This window comes from Myotis yumanensis, unplaced genomic scaffold (genome assembly GCF_028538775.1).
Source record: "Myotis yumanensis isolate MYYU_CA2020_CCGP unplaced genomic scaffold, mMyoYum1.0.hap1 SCAF_6, whole genome shotgun sequence".
NCBI classification, from domain to species: Eukaryota; Metazoa; Chordata; class Mammalia; order Chiroptera; family Vespertilionidae; genus Myotis; species Myotis yumanensis.
Genome location: NW_027223757.1, coordinates 23,997,502 through 24,010,769, shown reverse-complemented (window position 1 = coordinate 24,010,769; position 13,268 = coordinate 23,997,502). Strand labels below are relative to the sequence as shown.

Below are 13,268 nucleotides of genomic sequence, written 5' to 3'. Positions count from 1 at the left end.
CCTCCTCTTTTTCTCATGTTGCAAGTGGCTTCTTGCCATAGAATGACACAGAAAGGGTTGGGTTTGATATGGTTTAATTAATTCAGTTGAAACAATTTAATTATTGGTGCCTAAAAATGCTAAGACTAGCTAAACACACACAGAGAGAAAATGTTTGAGCCTCAGATGAAAATATGACTTTAGGTAGTGATGACTTTAAGTAAAGCAGGGTTTGATTAAATAGGTTTTAGGTAAAGGAAGGTTACTTGCTTCTTAATTTTTTTTTTGTACCATAGTTAACGTAATATACTTTTGTGTTATAGAAACAGCCTTTTAAAACTGCACAGGTATCACAGTGGCCAATTTTACATCAAGCAACAAGATGTGCAACTGCCCAGAGGGGTGGCTACTTTGTGGTGAAGCAGTTACCAAACAAGGAAGAATGAGATATTATCAACTTACTGACACGAAACCCAGATTTTGCTTGCTTGGAAACCACTTAAAAATTTCATGTGTCTCAAAGCTTTTCATAAAGTAGGTCACTGCTCTAACTTATACCATGGGAGATACTCCTTCTCAAATGTGCTAACAGTATTGATCGTGTCCCCATGTGTTGTTACCCCAGCAAGAATAATGGCTTTGTTGTTGTTGTTTACCTGAAGCAGAAAGTGCCTGTCGTGTACATCCTCCAGTCTTAAGTCTTTATTTTGGAGGTGAGCTTTCAATCTGGTCAAAAATTCATTCTGCCTGTTGATGTCTGTTGCCAAGATCAAGGAGCCCAGTTGCTGTTCAATATCCTGTCTGCATCCACAAGAATGAAAGAGAAAACACACACAGAGAGAAAATCCTTTTGAGGAGGGTGATTGATTCTGTCATCAACAGGTGGCTTGCAATCTCATTCCTGCCTTTGATATTGTTTATTACACAAAGTTCCAGTCCCTCACAGAGCAAGAGTGAATTTCTCACCCACCATGGCTTCTGCCCTCAGACCAAGAACTGTAGAGAGTGATTGAAACCTTGGGTGAACAAAGTTGTGGTAGCTTTTACATTCCCACGGTTCCCATGGGTGGAAAAATTGAAAGCAAAGTAGAAATGTATGCTTTATGGAGGACAAAAAGACTCACAGAATCATAGGAGTTTGGGTTGTGCTTTTATAGAGTTGAAACAAGCTCAACTATTAAGATTTTAATGGGGAAAGAAGAGCATAATAACAGTAATAATAATGAAGACATAGTAGTGACTGATACTGTGGGATGGAAAGATTGATAAATGGAAAAAAACCCAGATAGGCTGCAAAGAGATACTGGAACTTAAAAATGATAGTGGTTGATTAAGGCACCATTAAAAATCGATGGGCAAGCAATATATTAGGAAAAAATGGTATAGAGAAAATAAAACAGAAGTGTCAATTTGAGAGTTGTCATGCAACTCCTATAGTTTTAATATGAATTTTCTTGATTACTAATGAGGTAGGACATATTTCCATGTGTTTATTTGCCATTGATATTTCTTCTATTGTGAAGTTTCTGTTATTCTATAGTGTTGTCTCCCTTTTGCTTGCTGATTCTGAGAGTTTTAAAATATTTTTTCAATAATAGTCATTTGGCAATTATGTGTTGCAAATATTTTCTCCCATAAAATGGCCTGTCTTTCTACTTTTTAAAAATGATGTCTTTTGGTAAAATGAAGTCTTAATTTTTAGTGTAGCTTAATCTATAAGTTTTTAGATTTATGGTTAAGCTAATTCTTTTCTGAACTTTCCTTAGTTTGTACAGTTAACCTTTACTTTTAAAAACAGAAAAATTATTTTAAAGCATTTACACAAGGATAGAAGGAATAATCATGATTATGATGATGATAAATTTCATTATAAAGCCCTTTCACATATATTATTGCATACCAATGATTCTTTTAGCAAAAGCAAAGACATTCCACAAAGAAATAAAAAATGTGGTACTTTTATTTGGAATCCATAGGGATGAGTAGGAGTATCTTAGGAAATGAATATGAACTGAGAAACACAGAGAATTAATGTGGGCATTATCGGGACAAGTCCTCTCTTTTTCTTTTTGTTTTTTTTTCTTGTCCTCATTCTCCTTCCCTCCATTCTCCTTTCTTTCTTTAGCTGATCCTGCCACTAACCTCCTATTTCATCTCCTTCTTACATGATATCTTGTTCTAGTTCTTAGTTCTTTTTGCATTTCCTTGATCTTTGCAATGTATTGTTTTAGTAAAAGGCACAAGTTTTGATCTCATGCATGAGGATTGCTTTTTAGTTTCTGGGAGTAAAAAGTTATCAGAACTGAAATTCTTCCTGCAAATTCAACATTCCTCTGGGTGCTAGGAAACAGCACGAGATAATATCAGATGGCCAGGAATAAACCAAGGAGCCCAGAGCATAGTGCCTGTTTTATGGGGAGACATAACCTGACTTTAAGCTGTGTGCCCTTCAGAAAGAAGGGTACAGAGGTCTATTTATTTACTTCTCTCTTAGCTACCTTGGGTTCTGTGCATTTTAATTTCACAGATCAGAATTTGTGCTGGCCTAGGTAGACAGTACAGCAGCTACCTTGCGGCCATGCATTCAGCGAGGCAAGGGCCTTGGCCTTGGATTTAGTACGACTAGGCCTAATTACTCAGGCTAACAAACAGCAGACCAGGAAACTAGTATTTCCCGTTCTGTTTAAAATACCATAGACCTACGTAAATTGATGGAGAAAAAATTGCTGGGGCCAACTCAGTTACTTAACAAAAGGCATTTTAGAAAAAAATTTCTGACTTTTATTTTCGCTGAGACTGGCAATTATAAAACAAACGTCATTGAACTAGTCTTAAAGCTAGCTTGAAAACTCCTGTGTTCTTTTTTGATAAATATTTATTATTTGGGTCTACACAGGAGGACAATTTTGTTAACATAAAAGACAGGAATTTGGCAAAGCAGAGTGTTGATGCTGAAGAGTGTGAAAGGGGAGAGCTGTTTATTCTCCTTTTCCTGACGTTAGGTCATAGACGATCCAAGGCCCTTTCAAAGCTCACAGAGAGATTCTGGTTTCTGGGTTGCCGTAACTGACATGAATCTCCTCTGATGGACAATGCAGAGTGCAGGCAGGAAGCACAGCGAGCTGGCTCACTACCATTAACCCAGGGGGTCTCAAGTGTGCCCTAGAGAAAGCGGCTTATCTCTTATGTGTGGACATCAGTGTGTTTCATCTCTGCACTACTTACGTCATTTCCTTTGGCAAGTGAGCAAGAAGCCTGGATTCTCGAAGCATGCCAATTGTAGATCGCCAGTGGTGATTCTCCAGCACAGACATATTCTAGAGAGAAAATTAAAGCTATAAACGAGAGAGAAGCTACATACTGATCGTTCATGCTGAACACAGCTTCCCTGAGGCCAGCATTTCCCCTCTTTGATGACAAAGAGGCAGACTGAAAAAGCAACACAAAATAAAACAATCATAGGGACTATTCTCAAGGCTACACGGATGACAGGATAGTGGCCCTTGCTGGCCCTATAGTGGAGGACTGAATGAAGGTCTGTTTCTAGTGTCATTCACTCCTGCTTCAGCCACTGTTTTTGCTAGTTTGGTCAGGCAACACTCAATGTAGAAGAAAGAAAGTGAAGCAGATACAAATAGGTATTAATGGATACCGTGGGGCTATGTGCATAAGATACACCAAGATTATACGACTCAACCAAATAGAGGCAGGCCTCACAGTCTCTCTGATCTACTACACTCACCATTGTTTCTCAACACCCATAAGAAACCTTCTCTGTAAACCACTTGGGAAGCTGATGACATACTCTGACTCCTGAGGCCCAGTCAATACAGTTTTGGTTAGGTGGGTTTGTACTGATTAATTTCTATGTACACTAAAGTTTGCGAACCACTGCGATAGGGACAGCTCTGTCCGTAATCTTTATGACCTAGTGTTTGGCACTTAGCCCATTAGTTCTCAGTTTGAATCTACAATTGCTTCCTTGTTCCATTATCTTGATATTTCTTTCCTTGTAGGAACTTTTACTATGTTCAGTCTCTCCTTTGACCCCACTGTTATCTTAAATATGCTGCTTGTCTGAACATTAACTATTGAAATAATGAATATTTCTTACAATCCAGTGTTTTATTCTAGTTAGCAAACATTATGGCCTTACTACTGACTTGATATGTATACATGTACAATGGGACTCATCTAGCTCCTTGGAAATAATTTTGCTCTATTTCCTTATTTGTCTATTTATTCATTCTCCATTTTGTTTCAAGTGGGGGTTATACAACTTAGAAAAAATACAGGAAGGTAGCATTCATTAAAAGTGAGGAGAAATTACATGATTCTGCTTCTATGAGGTACTTAGAGTAGTTACATTAGTGAAGATAGAAAGAATGGTGGTTCCAGGGCCTGGGGGAATAGGGAGTTATTATTTAATGGGTGCACAGCTTCAGTTTTGCAAGATATAAAGAGTTCTAGGGAGGGATGGTGGTGGCAATTGCACAGCAATGTAAATGCACACTTAAGACGGTTAACATGGTAAATTTTATATTGTGTTATTGTGTCACAATGAAATGAAAAGGTGAGGGGAAAGAAGCAAATAAAACAACATGGAGACTAAATGGAGAGAGAGAGGAAAATATTCCATCATTATGCCTCCTGCTGCTATAAAGGAGCCACCCATATAATGCTCAACTTTTTCAGGAAGTGAGAAAAGAGAACCTCTGTGAGTAACACAACCAAGGATCTATTAGGAAAAAGCAAGTTCAAGAAAACTGCCACTATATTTGGTTCTGAACCCAGACAGCAATTTCTCTCCGGGACTCTGTAGAATTTAGTTCCATGAGGCACAGTATGATACTGACCTTCTGTATGGGCTCTTTTATTGCTATTCATTCCTCTCCTTGCCAAAGAGTCATTATTCGTTATTTATCACTTGACTATGTTGGAACCGGTGATGAGATTTTGTTACTTTTATCAACTGGTCTATTATCTCCTTTTGGGCATGAGCCACACACAACAAAAGAGACTGTTTATTAGAAATAACATGCTAGACTAATTTGTTTTGACCGTCAAGATTTATGAGGGAAGAAAGTGATAGGTTAGTGTGATGTAACAGATGTTCTATCTTGTGGTGACATATAATTCCGTAACTCATGAGCGGTCACTTGCAAGATTAATTCAAGTGAAATGAGTGTCTTCGTGTGAGTTTTTAAGGGGCTGGAAAACTGTAACAAGACCTAATGATAAATGACACTATATCTCTGATGAGTAGAACAAAAGTGTCCGGAGGATTGCTTTAAGCATTGTTATTTATGTCAGCCTGATTTAACATCTTCATTAATAATCTTTTCAAAGACAGAATAACAGGATACTTGGAAATTTGCTGGCGAAACCATATTTGGAGATGAGCACCAGGGAGATGGAAAGAAATTGAGTGGGCCTGGAAGCTGGCACAGAATAAAAGACAATGGAGTACTCGATTATAAACAACCTTTCTGGGGCAGTCACTATAAATAAAAGTATGTTTTGGCTAGAACTGTTTTGGAAGTTGGGGTACTTCAGTGGATCCTAGAGAATATGAAAAGAAGGGCAGCACAGGGAAGCGGAACTATCAATTATGAAGCACCCAGTTTACATGATCTCATTTAATCTTTACATAATTCTACTATTTTCATCATTCACTCATAGGTAATACAGTTTCAGGTTTCTCTGAGAGTTTGCATAGCTAGTGAGGGGCTGAGGAAGGCCTTAAACCCAGGCATGCCAGTTGTCGAGACCTAAGCTTTGCACACACACCTAGCTGCCTCCCAAGAATTTCCTCTGTGGGGCCACATCCAAACATTCAGAAGCCGGTAATTTACAAACTGGAGAATGCCTGTAGTGATGCTTACTTCTCCAAAAATAATGTATAGTCGCTGCTTCAAAAGTCCATGGTTGCTTGTTTTAATTAGATGTTAGTTTGTAAATCCAGCCTGGAATCTTTCCCTCCAAATTTGGTTTCATTGTGAAAAACCCTGCAGTTTGAATGTGAGGAGTTGAGTAGATTTCGGTTGTATTGGGGGAGAACTCATCTTCCAGCCACGCTCAGTCCTCACATCCCATCAGTCTCTGAGACCTGTTGGTTCTTCCAACATGACATCACTTAAGTCTACCCCTTTCTTTCGTTGCAGTGCTTCCTTCAGTCCACACTCCCTAAGCTGCCAGAATGTGACTTGTTTATCTGACAGAATTTCCTACTGTGTCCCTAATCAATGGTTGAAACATTAATATGTATTGAGTGCCACTATTATGCCAGGTGCTATGGCAGGCCCAGGGGATCCAAAGATTAATGACAAAATTGCTGCCCTCAGGAGCTCACTAACTTCAGTAGGTTCCTGGGCCGATGCTCACCCACTGAGCCACACCAGCCAAGCCACACATTTCTCTTTTTTGAGATAAACCATTACCATTTGTTAGGGAAGACCTTCCTGGTTCTCCAAAGAGAACTGACAGCTCCCTCTTCTATCTCCACACCCCAATCCAAGCTTCTTTCTATTCAGTGCCTAAAAGACTTTGTAACAACTTTGTTCCCTGGCCTTGCTCTCATGTGTCAGTGATCTTCACAGGTTTCTTCATTTACTCTTGAAAATAATTTTTAAAAATGATGCTTTCCTTATACTTTTTATTTCCTTTAATTTATTATTTATTATTATTTTTAGCTGTTTTTCTATATTTTGTTTTATAAAATATTTTTTTATTTAAAAAAACTTTATTGTTAAAAGTATTGATACCTAAAATCTCAAATTTCCATGGTAACAAAAGATGTAATGTTCTGTATATTTGTAAATATTGAATTTTAATGTAAAGTCATAACATTCTTTTATATATTAAATATATCTAAGGGAATCTAAAAACCAATGGCATTTAATGCCCATTCATCACGCACAGAAAAAAACACATGAATAATTTATTCTTTTAGTCGAAAATTATAAATTGATTCTTTTCCCTCTAGAATTTATATTTCCACTCTATTTTCCCATAGAATTTTATTTTATGTAGTAATATAAAACATTTTATGTGTGAAATTGTTTTATTGTCACCCTATAAACATTTCTCTGCAACAAAAATAAGTATATGCATTGAAATTTTAACTGAACTAATTTTCTTAACATCAGTCTCTAAGTAGTAAATGTTTTTCCAGCTTGCATTTTATAATACAATAATTATTAGTAACTAACTGATCAAAATACACTTATATTACAAATGTGAAAAAAATAATTTGCTTAAGAATAAAAATGTATTAGAGATGCATCTACTTATGAGAAGTCTGGGAGAGTTATAGCACCTCAGTCATAGGAGACTTCCTTTAATATTTTCATTGTTCCCTTGTTTTTTTTTTCACATGGAGGTAGTATGTGATATTGGCAGAACTGGAGCAATATGCAACATGCATCATGGGTAAGAGCTTTGTCTTCTGTAAAGTGGGGACAGGGTGATTGGAAAAGGAGTGGAAAAGTAGGACTGGTTTGACTGCCCTGCAAGCACATTCCTGGCAGGTCAGTTTAAGGACCTGAAAATGGATTCTGTTAGCACTATTCATGCCCATGCCCCCTTAGGAAGTCTGTGAGTATCCCCATGGGCACACATGCCTTGTCGGAGACCGGCTGCCATACATAATTGCCATTGAGAGCAGGGAGTGTATCTTATTCATCTCTGTGCCCCAGTATGTGGCACAGTGCCATTTAAAAAGTAAATATTTGTTGAGTGGATACTGAATAAATAATTTCCGAAACCCGAAAGGCCAGTAGCTGCAAAAGTTTAAGTAACTGCTAAAAGAAAAAGAGTTCTGTTAAAATTTTGGTCAATAGCTGATAGAAGCCAGACTTGGGATCTTTTGTTATGAAATCCTTAGACTTAAGTAAAAGCCTAAGAGATTTTAAAATTACAGCAATAAGCACTCTCCTACTACTCATTCATAGACAATTAGGAACAGGTAAATGACTCCAGAAATAACATATATCAGATAGATTTGTCAATTATCTATAATAATAAAAGGGTAATATGCTAATTAGACCAGACATCATTCTGGACGTCATTCTGGACAAAACTGGGGCCGGAGGGAAGCCCGGGTCCCGGGTGCCAGAGGCAAGCCGGTGCTGGCAGCTGGGGGAAGGAAGGCCTACTCTTGTACGAATTTCATGCATCGGGCCTCTAGTAAGATCTAAAGTAAGAAAATAATTATAAGGAATTTTTCAATCAATGCTTCTCATTCTTTATGCTGGACCTTTGAGGTAGGGTAGCAAGAATGTAACAAGCAGCAGGAGTAGCTACTAAGTGGACAGTGCAGGTGCATGCCTCGGTGGTCTCCCTGGTCTGCGTGCTCGTACCTTTGCTTGTCAGGTTTCCACCCTGGTCTCCGTGTGTACTCGCTGTTGCCAATAGTCCCCATCTCTCAGTGTTACTCAGGTTCTGTCTTTCTTGCTGGATGTGTCCAGTGTGTTCATGGGTCCAGACATCTACCCACCTAGTTACTCATCGAACAAATCTCTGGTGATCACTGGACACCAGAAACCTGCTGGATTCTGAGGATACAACAGTGATAAGTGGGTGTTCAGGAGCTTGCAGACTAAGGGGATGTGGACATCGAATCAGGCAGTGGCAGGTTTGAGAGAAAACACTGATAGAGGAAGAAATAGAAGGCTGTGAAATTGTATAGGAGGGACATGGAAGATGGACATTGAAAGAAATATCTTTTAGGAGGAAGATATGTCCAAGTTGAGATAGAAGGAATAAGTGAGGGAAAACCAAGATGGCGGCATAGGTAAACACCGGAAATTGCTGCCTCCGACAACAACTTCAAAAATACAACTAAAAGACAGAACGGTCACCATCCAGAACCACAGGAAGGCTGGCTGAGTGGAAATTCTACAACTAGAAGGAAAGAGAAGAGCACACAGACTCAGAGGAGCTACGAAAGTAAAGTGCAGAGGGAAGCAGACAAAATGCGAAGACAAAGAAACAGGTCACAAATGACAGAAATGGAGGACAGCAAATGACTGGATATAGAGTTCAAAACCATGTTTCTAAGATTTTTCAAGAATTTTATGGAAACCGCCGATAAATGTAGTGAGATCCTCAAGAAATCTAGTGAGACCCTCGATGATGTGATAAAGGACCAACTAGAAATTAAGCATACACTGACTGAAATAAAGAATATTATACAGACCCCCAACAGCAGACCAGAGGATCGCAAGAATCAAGTCAAAGATTTGAAATACGAAGAAGCAAAAAACACCCAACCGGAAAAGCAAAATGAAAAAAGAATCCAAAAATACAAAGATAGTGTAAGGAGCCTCTGGAACAACTTCAAGCGTACCAACATCAGAATTATAGGGGTATCAGAAGAAGAGAGAGGGCAAGATATTGAAAACCTATTTGAAGAAATAATGACAGAAAACTTCCCCTACCTGGTGAAAGAAATAGACTTCCAAGTCCAGGAAGCGCAGAGAACCCCAAACAAAAGGAATCCAAAGAGGACCACACCAAGACACATCATAATTAAAATGTCAAGAGCAAAAGACAAAGAGAGAATCTTAAAAGCAGCAAGAGAAAAAAAGTCAGTTACCTACAAGGGAGTACCCATACGACTGTCAGCTGATTTCTCAACAGAAACCATGCAGGCCAGAAGAGAGTGGCAAGAAATATTCAAAGTGATGAATAGCAAGAACCTACAACCAAGATTACTTTATCCAGCAAAGCTATCATTCAGAATTGAAGGTCAGATAAAGAGCTTCACAGATAAGAAAAAGCTAAAGGAGTTCATCACCACTAAACCAGCATTATATGAAATGCTGAAAGGTATTCTTTAAGAAGAGGAAGAAGAAAAAGGAACTCTTACCATTTGCCACAGCATGGATGGAACTAGAGTGCATTATGCTAAGTGAAATAAGCCAGTCAGAGAAGGATAAATACCACATGATCTCACTCATTTGTGGAATATAATGAACAACATAAACTGATGAACAAGGACGGATCCAGAGACGGAGAGGCATTGATTGGACTGTCGGGCCTTGGAGGGAAGGTAGGGGAGGGTGGGGGTAAGGGGGAAAGATCAATCAAAGGACTTACATGCAAGCATATAGGTCTAACCAATGGACACGGACAACGGGGGGGGGGGGTGAGGGCATGAGCGGGGGGGGGGTAGGGGGTAACGTGGGTATAAGGACACATATGTAATATCTTAATCAATAAAAAAAATATTAAAATAAAAAAAAAGAAGGAATAAGTGAGTTAGAGAGCAGTCAAAGAGTTCAGGCCATGGAGAGGGAATATATTTCATTAAAATAGGCAGAAGGAAGAGCACATGTTGCAGACCTATAAGTAAGAGGAACCCTATCTATACTACATACTTTACTTAGCTATTTTCTCTTTCCCCTAGTAGAAAGCAGGGATTTTCATTTGTTCTGTTCATCTCCTGTATTCCCAGCACCTGGCATGTGTTAAGCACTCAATGAACATTTGTTGAATGAAAAAGGAATGAGCAATATGTTCAGGACTTGGAGAGAAGTTCAGATGGGATGATGCACAGAGGCATGGTTGAGTAATGGTGGGAAGTGAAGCTGGAGAGTATAACAGGGTCAGGTCAAAACAGGATTTGTAAATTGTGCTGACGTTTGGACTTAATCCTGAGGGCAGTGGGGTTTGAGGTAGGCACCTATGGGTCAGATTTGAGCTTCAGCTGAGGAAAGGTTGGAGCCACGTCAGCCTGAATGTAGACAAGACAATGCTGGTGGTGTCCTGCACTAGGGGAGAGGCTGGGGGGAGCAGACTGGATCATACGGGTGTCTCACAGGAAACAACCAGAGTTACCTGGGTCCACTCACAGGGAGGCGGCTCTGCTCCTATCGGCTCACCTGCTTTCACAGTGGCTCAGAGAACAGTATCAGTAAAAGGTAGGTTTGAATTAAAGAAGAAAATAATCAGAAATGCCCATGGATATCTGAGCACAGGATGCGATGATGCCATTCTGTTGAAATTTGGAACTGTTTTGGACTCCCACCTAGGGTACCACATCTGTCTACCCGTAAGAGCATCACCTCAGCAATTTCACCTTATCCCAGGGACAATTTGTTCTAGCGTTGCAAACCTTCCTATTTGTAGTTTTAAGAATAATCTTGACTTTAAAGCTGAAACAGTAAATATCCACTTTTTTGTCACAAGACCTATTAGAATTTTAATTTGGAATAAATGAAACCCTTAAATCCCCTACAGCAAAACCTTTATTTTTCTTTGTATCTGAATTTTTAAGTATTATCCACTCTGAGAACAAAAACAATCCTTTTGTTCCCCAATAAAAACACATCTAGCATTTAGTAAACCACCAATACAGGTTTTAAAATTAAATCAAGAGTCTATTTGTCAAAGGAAATCTGGCAGAGCAGGTTTGCTATCGTACAAGGTGGCTTGAAACCGTTGGTCCCTCTCCCCTGCCCCCCTCTGCACCCTTTCTCTCCCCTCCCCACCCGCCCCTTCCCCCGCCCTGTCTCCCCGCCATTCCTGGGCTATTTATTGGACACTTTCTTTGATTAAAATACTCAGGATGATGTTGCTAAACTGAGTCTGGTGTTCAACAGGAGTCAGAGTTAATTACTCTTTTAAACCAGAGGATACAGGAAGAAAAACATGAACATAGTCTGTTTTCATTTTTAATTGCTCATGAAACAGAGAAGCAAGACTCTAGGAGATAATGAAGTGGCTGAGCTCTTCCTTAACAAGCCAAGTGGTCTCCTTGGCAATGCTGCACGAGTCCCAGCCCAGGAGGTCTCAGAGGAACGGACCTTGGCCTTTGGAGAAAACACAGCACTGCTACGTTTACTGCCTGTTTGAAGATACCGCTCTTTTGTCCGACTTACACCTGCCAAAGTCACTGCTCTGGGAGCAAGGAGCCTGGACATTCATTGTTGTCCAAGGGGCAGGCCCGTGTTCAGATCAGGGCCGGACCTGCCACATACCAGCCACCTCGCCATGAACAGCAGAAACTTTATCAAGAAGAAAATCAAAGTTGAGCCTCCTTTTTAATATTTTCACAACATTTGCCCAAACAGCTTTGCTATTGCAGGGATCGTGAAGTTACGCATCACCTTTGCAGTTGCTTGTTTGAGAAGAGGCCATAGGACCAGGTGGGAGGAACACTTCTAGTTCTGTCAGCTCTATATTTATGGTTCAGAGTCATTAAAATAATAAAAAGTGGTTAAAAATGCTGACCTCCTCCTAGTGTTTGTGATAAGTGACTAAGAAAATGATTATAAACTTCTGCAAGACCATATAAAATGTAATAAACATGAAATTTTATGGAGCAATTAATTATTAATTTTTTTTAAAATATATTTTATTGATTTTTTGCAGAGAGGAAGGGAGAGAGATAGAGAGTCAGAAACATCGATGAGAGAGAAACATCGACCAGCTGCCTCCTGCACATCTCCTACTGGGGATGTGCCCGCAACCCAGGTACATGCCCTTGACCGGAATCGAACCTGGGACCTTTCAGTCCGCAGGCCGACGCTCTATCCACTGAGCCAAACCGGTTTTGGCAATTATTAATTATTTTATTCACTAGGTTGCTCTGTCACTAGTTAATACATAGTTGGATTCCATCAAAGGGAATTCAATTTTAAATTAAACTAAAAGTGATTTCTTTTGCAATTGTAATAATACCATATCTGACTTAATACTTACTTTGCCCAATGGCTGAGCCCACGTGTGTGTGGGGTTACAGGGTAGAGGGACAGAAGGCAAGTTGTGGGTTCTATCTTTCACATGCTCTTTCCCTCTCATTCCACCATGGACACCTGGGCTGTTTCCACTCTGATGGGGAAGGTGCCAGGTGGAAGTGCCTTGATGGCCTTCATGTTGAACTTGGGTTGGAAGTTCAGCTAGTGAGTCCAGCCCAGACACAGACAATGGGAGAGAGCCCCTTGACCCAGCCTTCATCCAGCTGCCCTGGCTCTCTCTTTGTCTCAGGGCAGAAGCACAGGCTAGGCATTATGCAACAATCTTATGTATCCGAGCTGAAAGAACATAGCCAACAAAAGGATGGAGAGGATGTCCTTTCATTTTATCTCATTTATAGTAAATCTGGATTGTAATAGTCATGCACAGGGTGTTCTCAAAGCCACATAATTCCCAGCACATCCTTTCTATTGTATCTTTGTTAACCAAATGTGAGTGCATTTTTCTGTATAATTTCACAATATATTGTATAATATATGTAGTGTGTGTACATAAATATATTTTCCACTCATTACCATGGTTCTTAA

General features: G+C 39.6%; 1 protein-coding gene across 4 annotated transcripts in view; it reads right to left on the bottom strand.

Moving 5' to 3' along the window:
• The window catches only part of PDE7B (phosphodiesterase 7B), a 274,149-nt gene that overhangs the window by 12,908 nt on the left and 247,973 nt on the right, over positions 1 to 13,268 (bottom strand). For all 4 annotated transcript variants that reach the window (XM_070417744.1, XM_070417745.1, XM_070417743.1 and 1 more), the window contains 2 exons: positions 3,205 to 3,296; positions 636 to 780 (listed from right to left, as the gene is read on the bottom strand). In XM_070417744.1, coding sequence (XP_070273845.1) covers positions 636 to 780; positions 3,205 to 3,296 — 237 coding nt within the window. The remainder of the gene's footprint in view (positions 1 to 635; positions 781 to 3,204; positions 3,297 to 13,268) is intronic.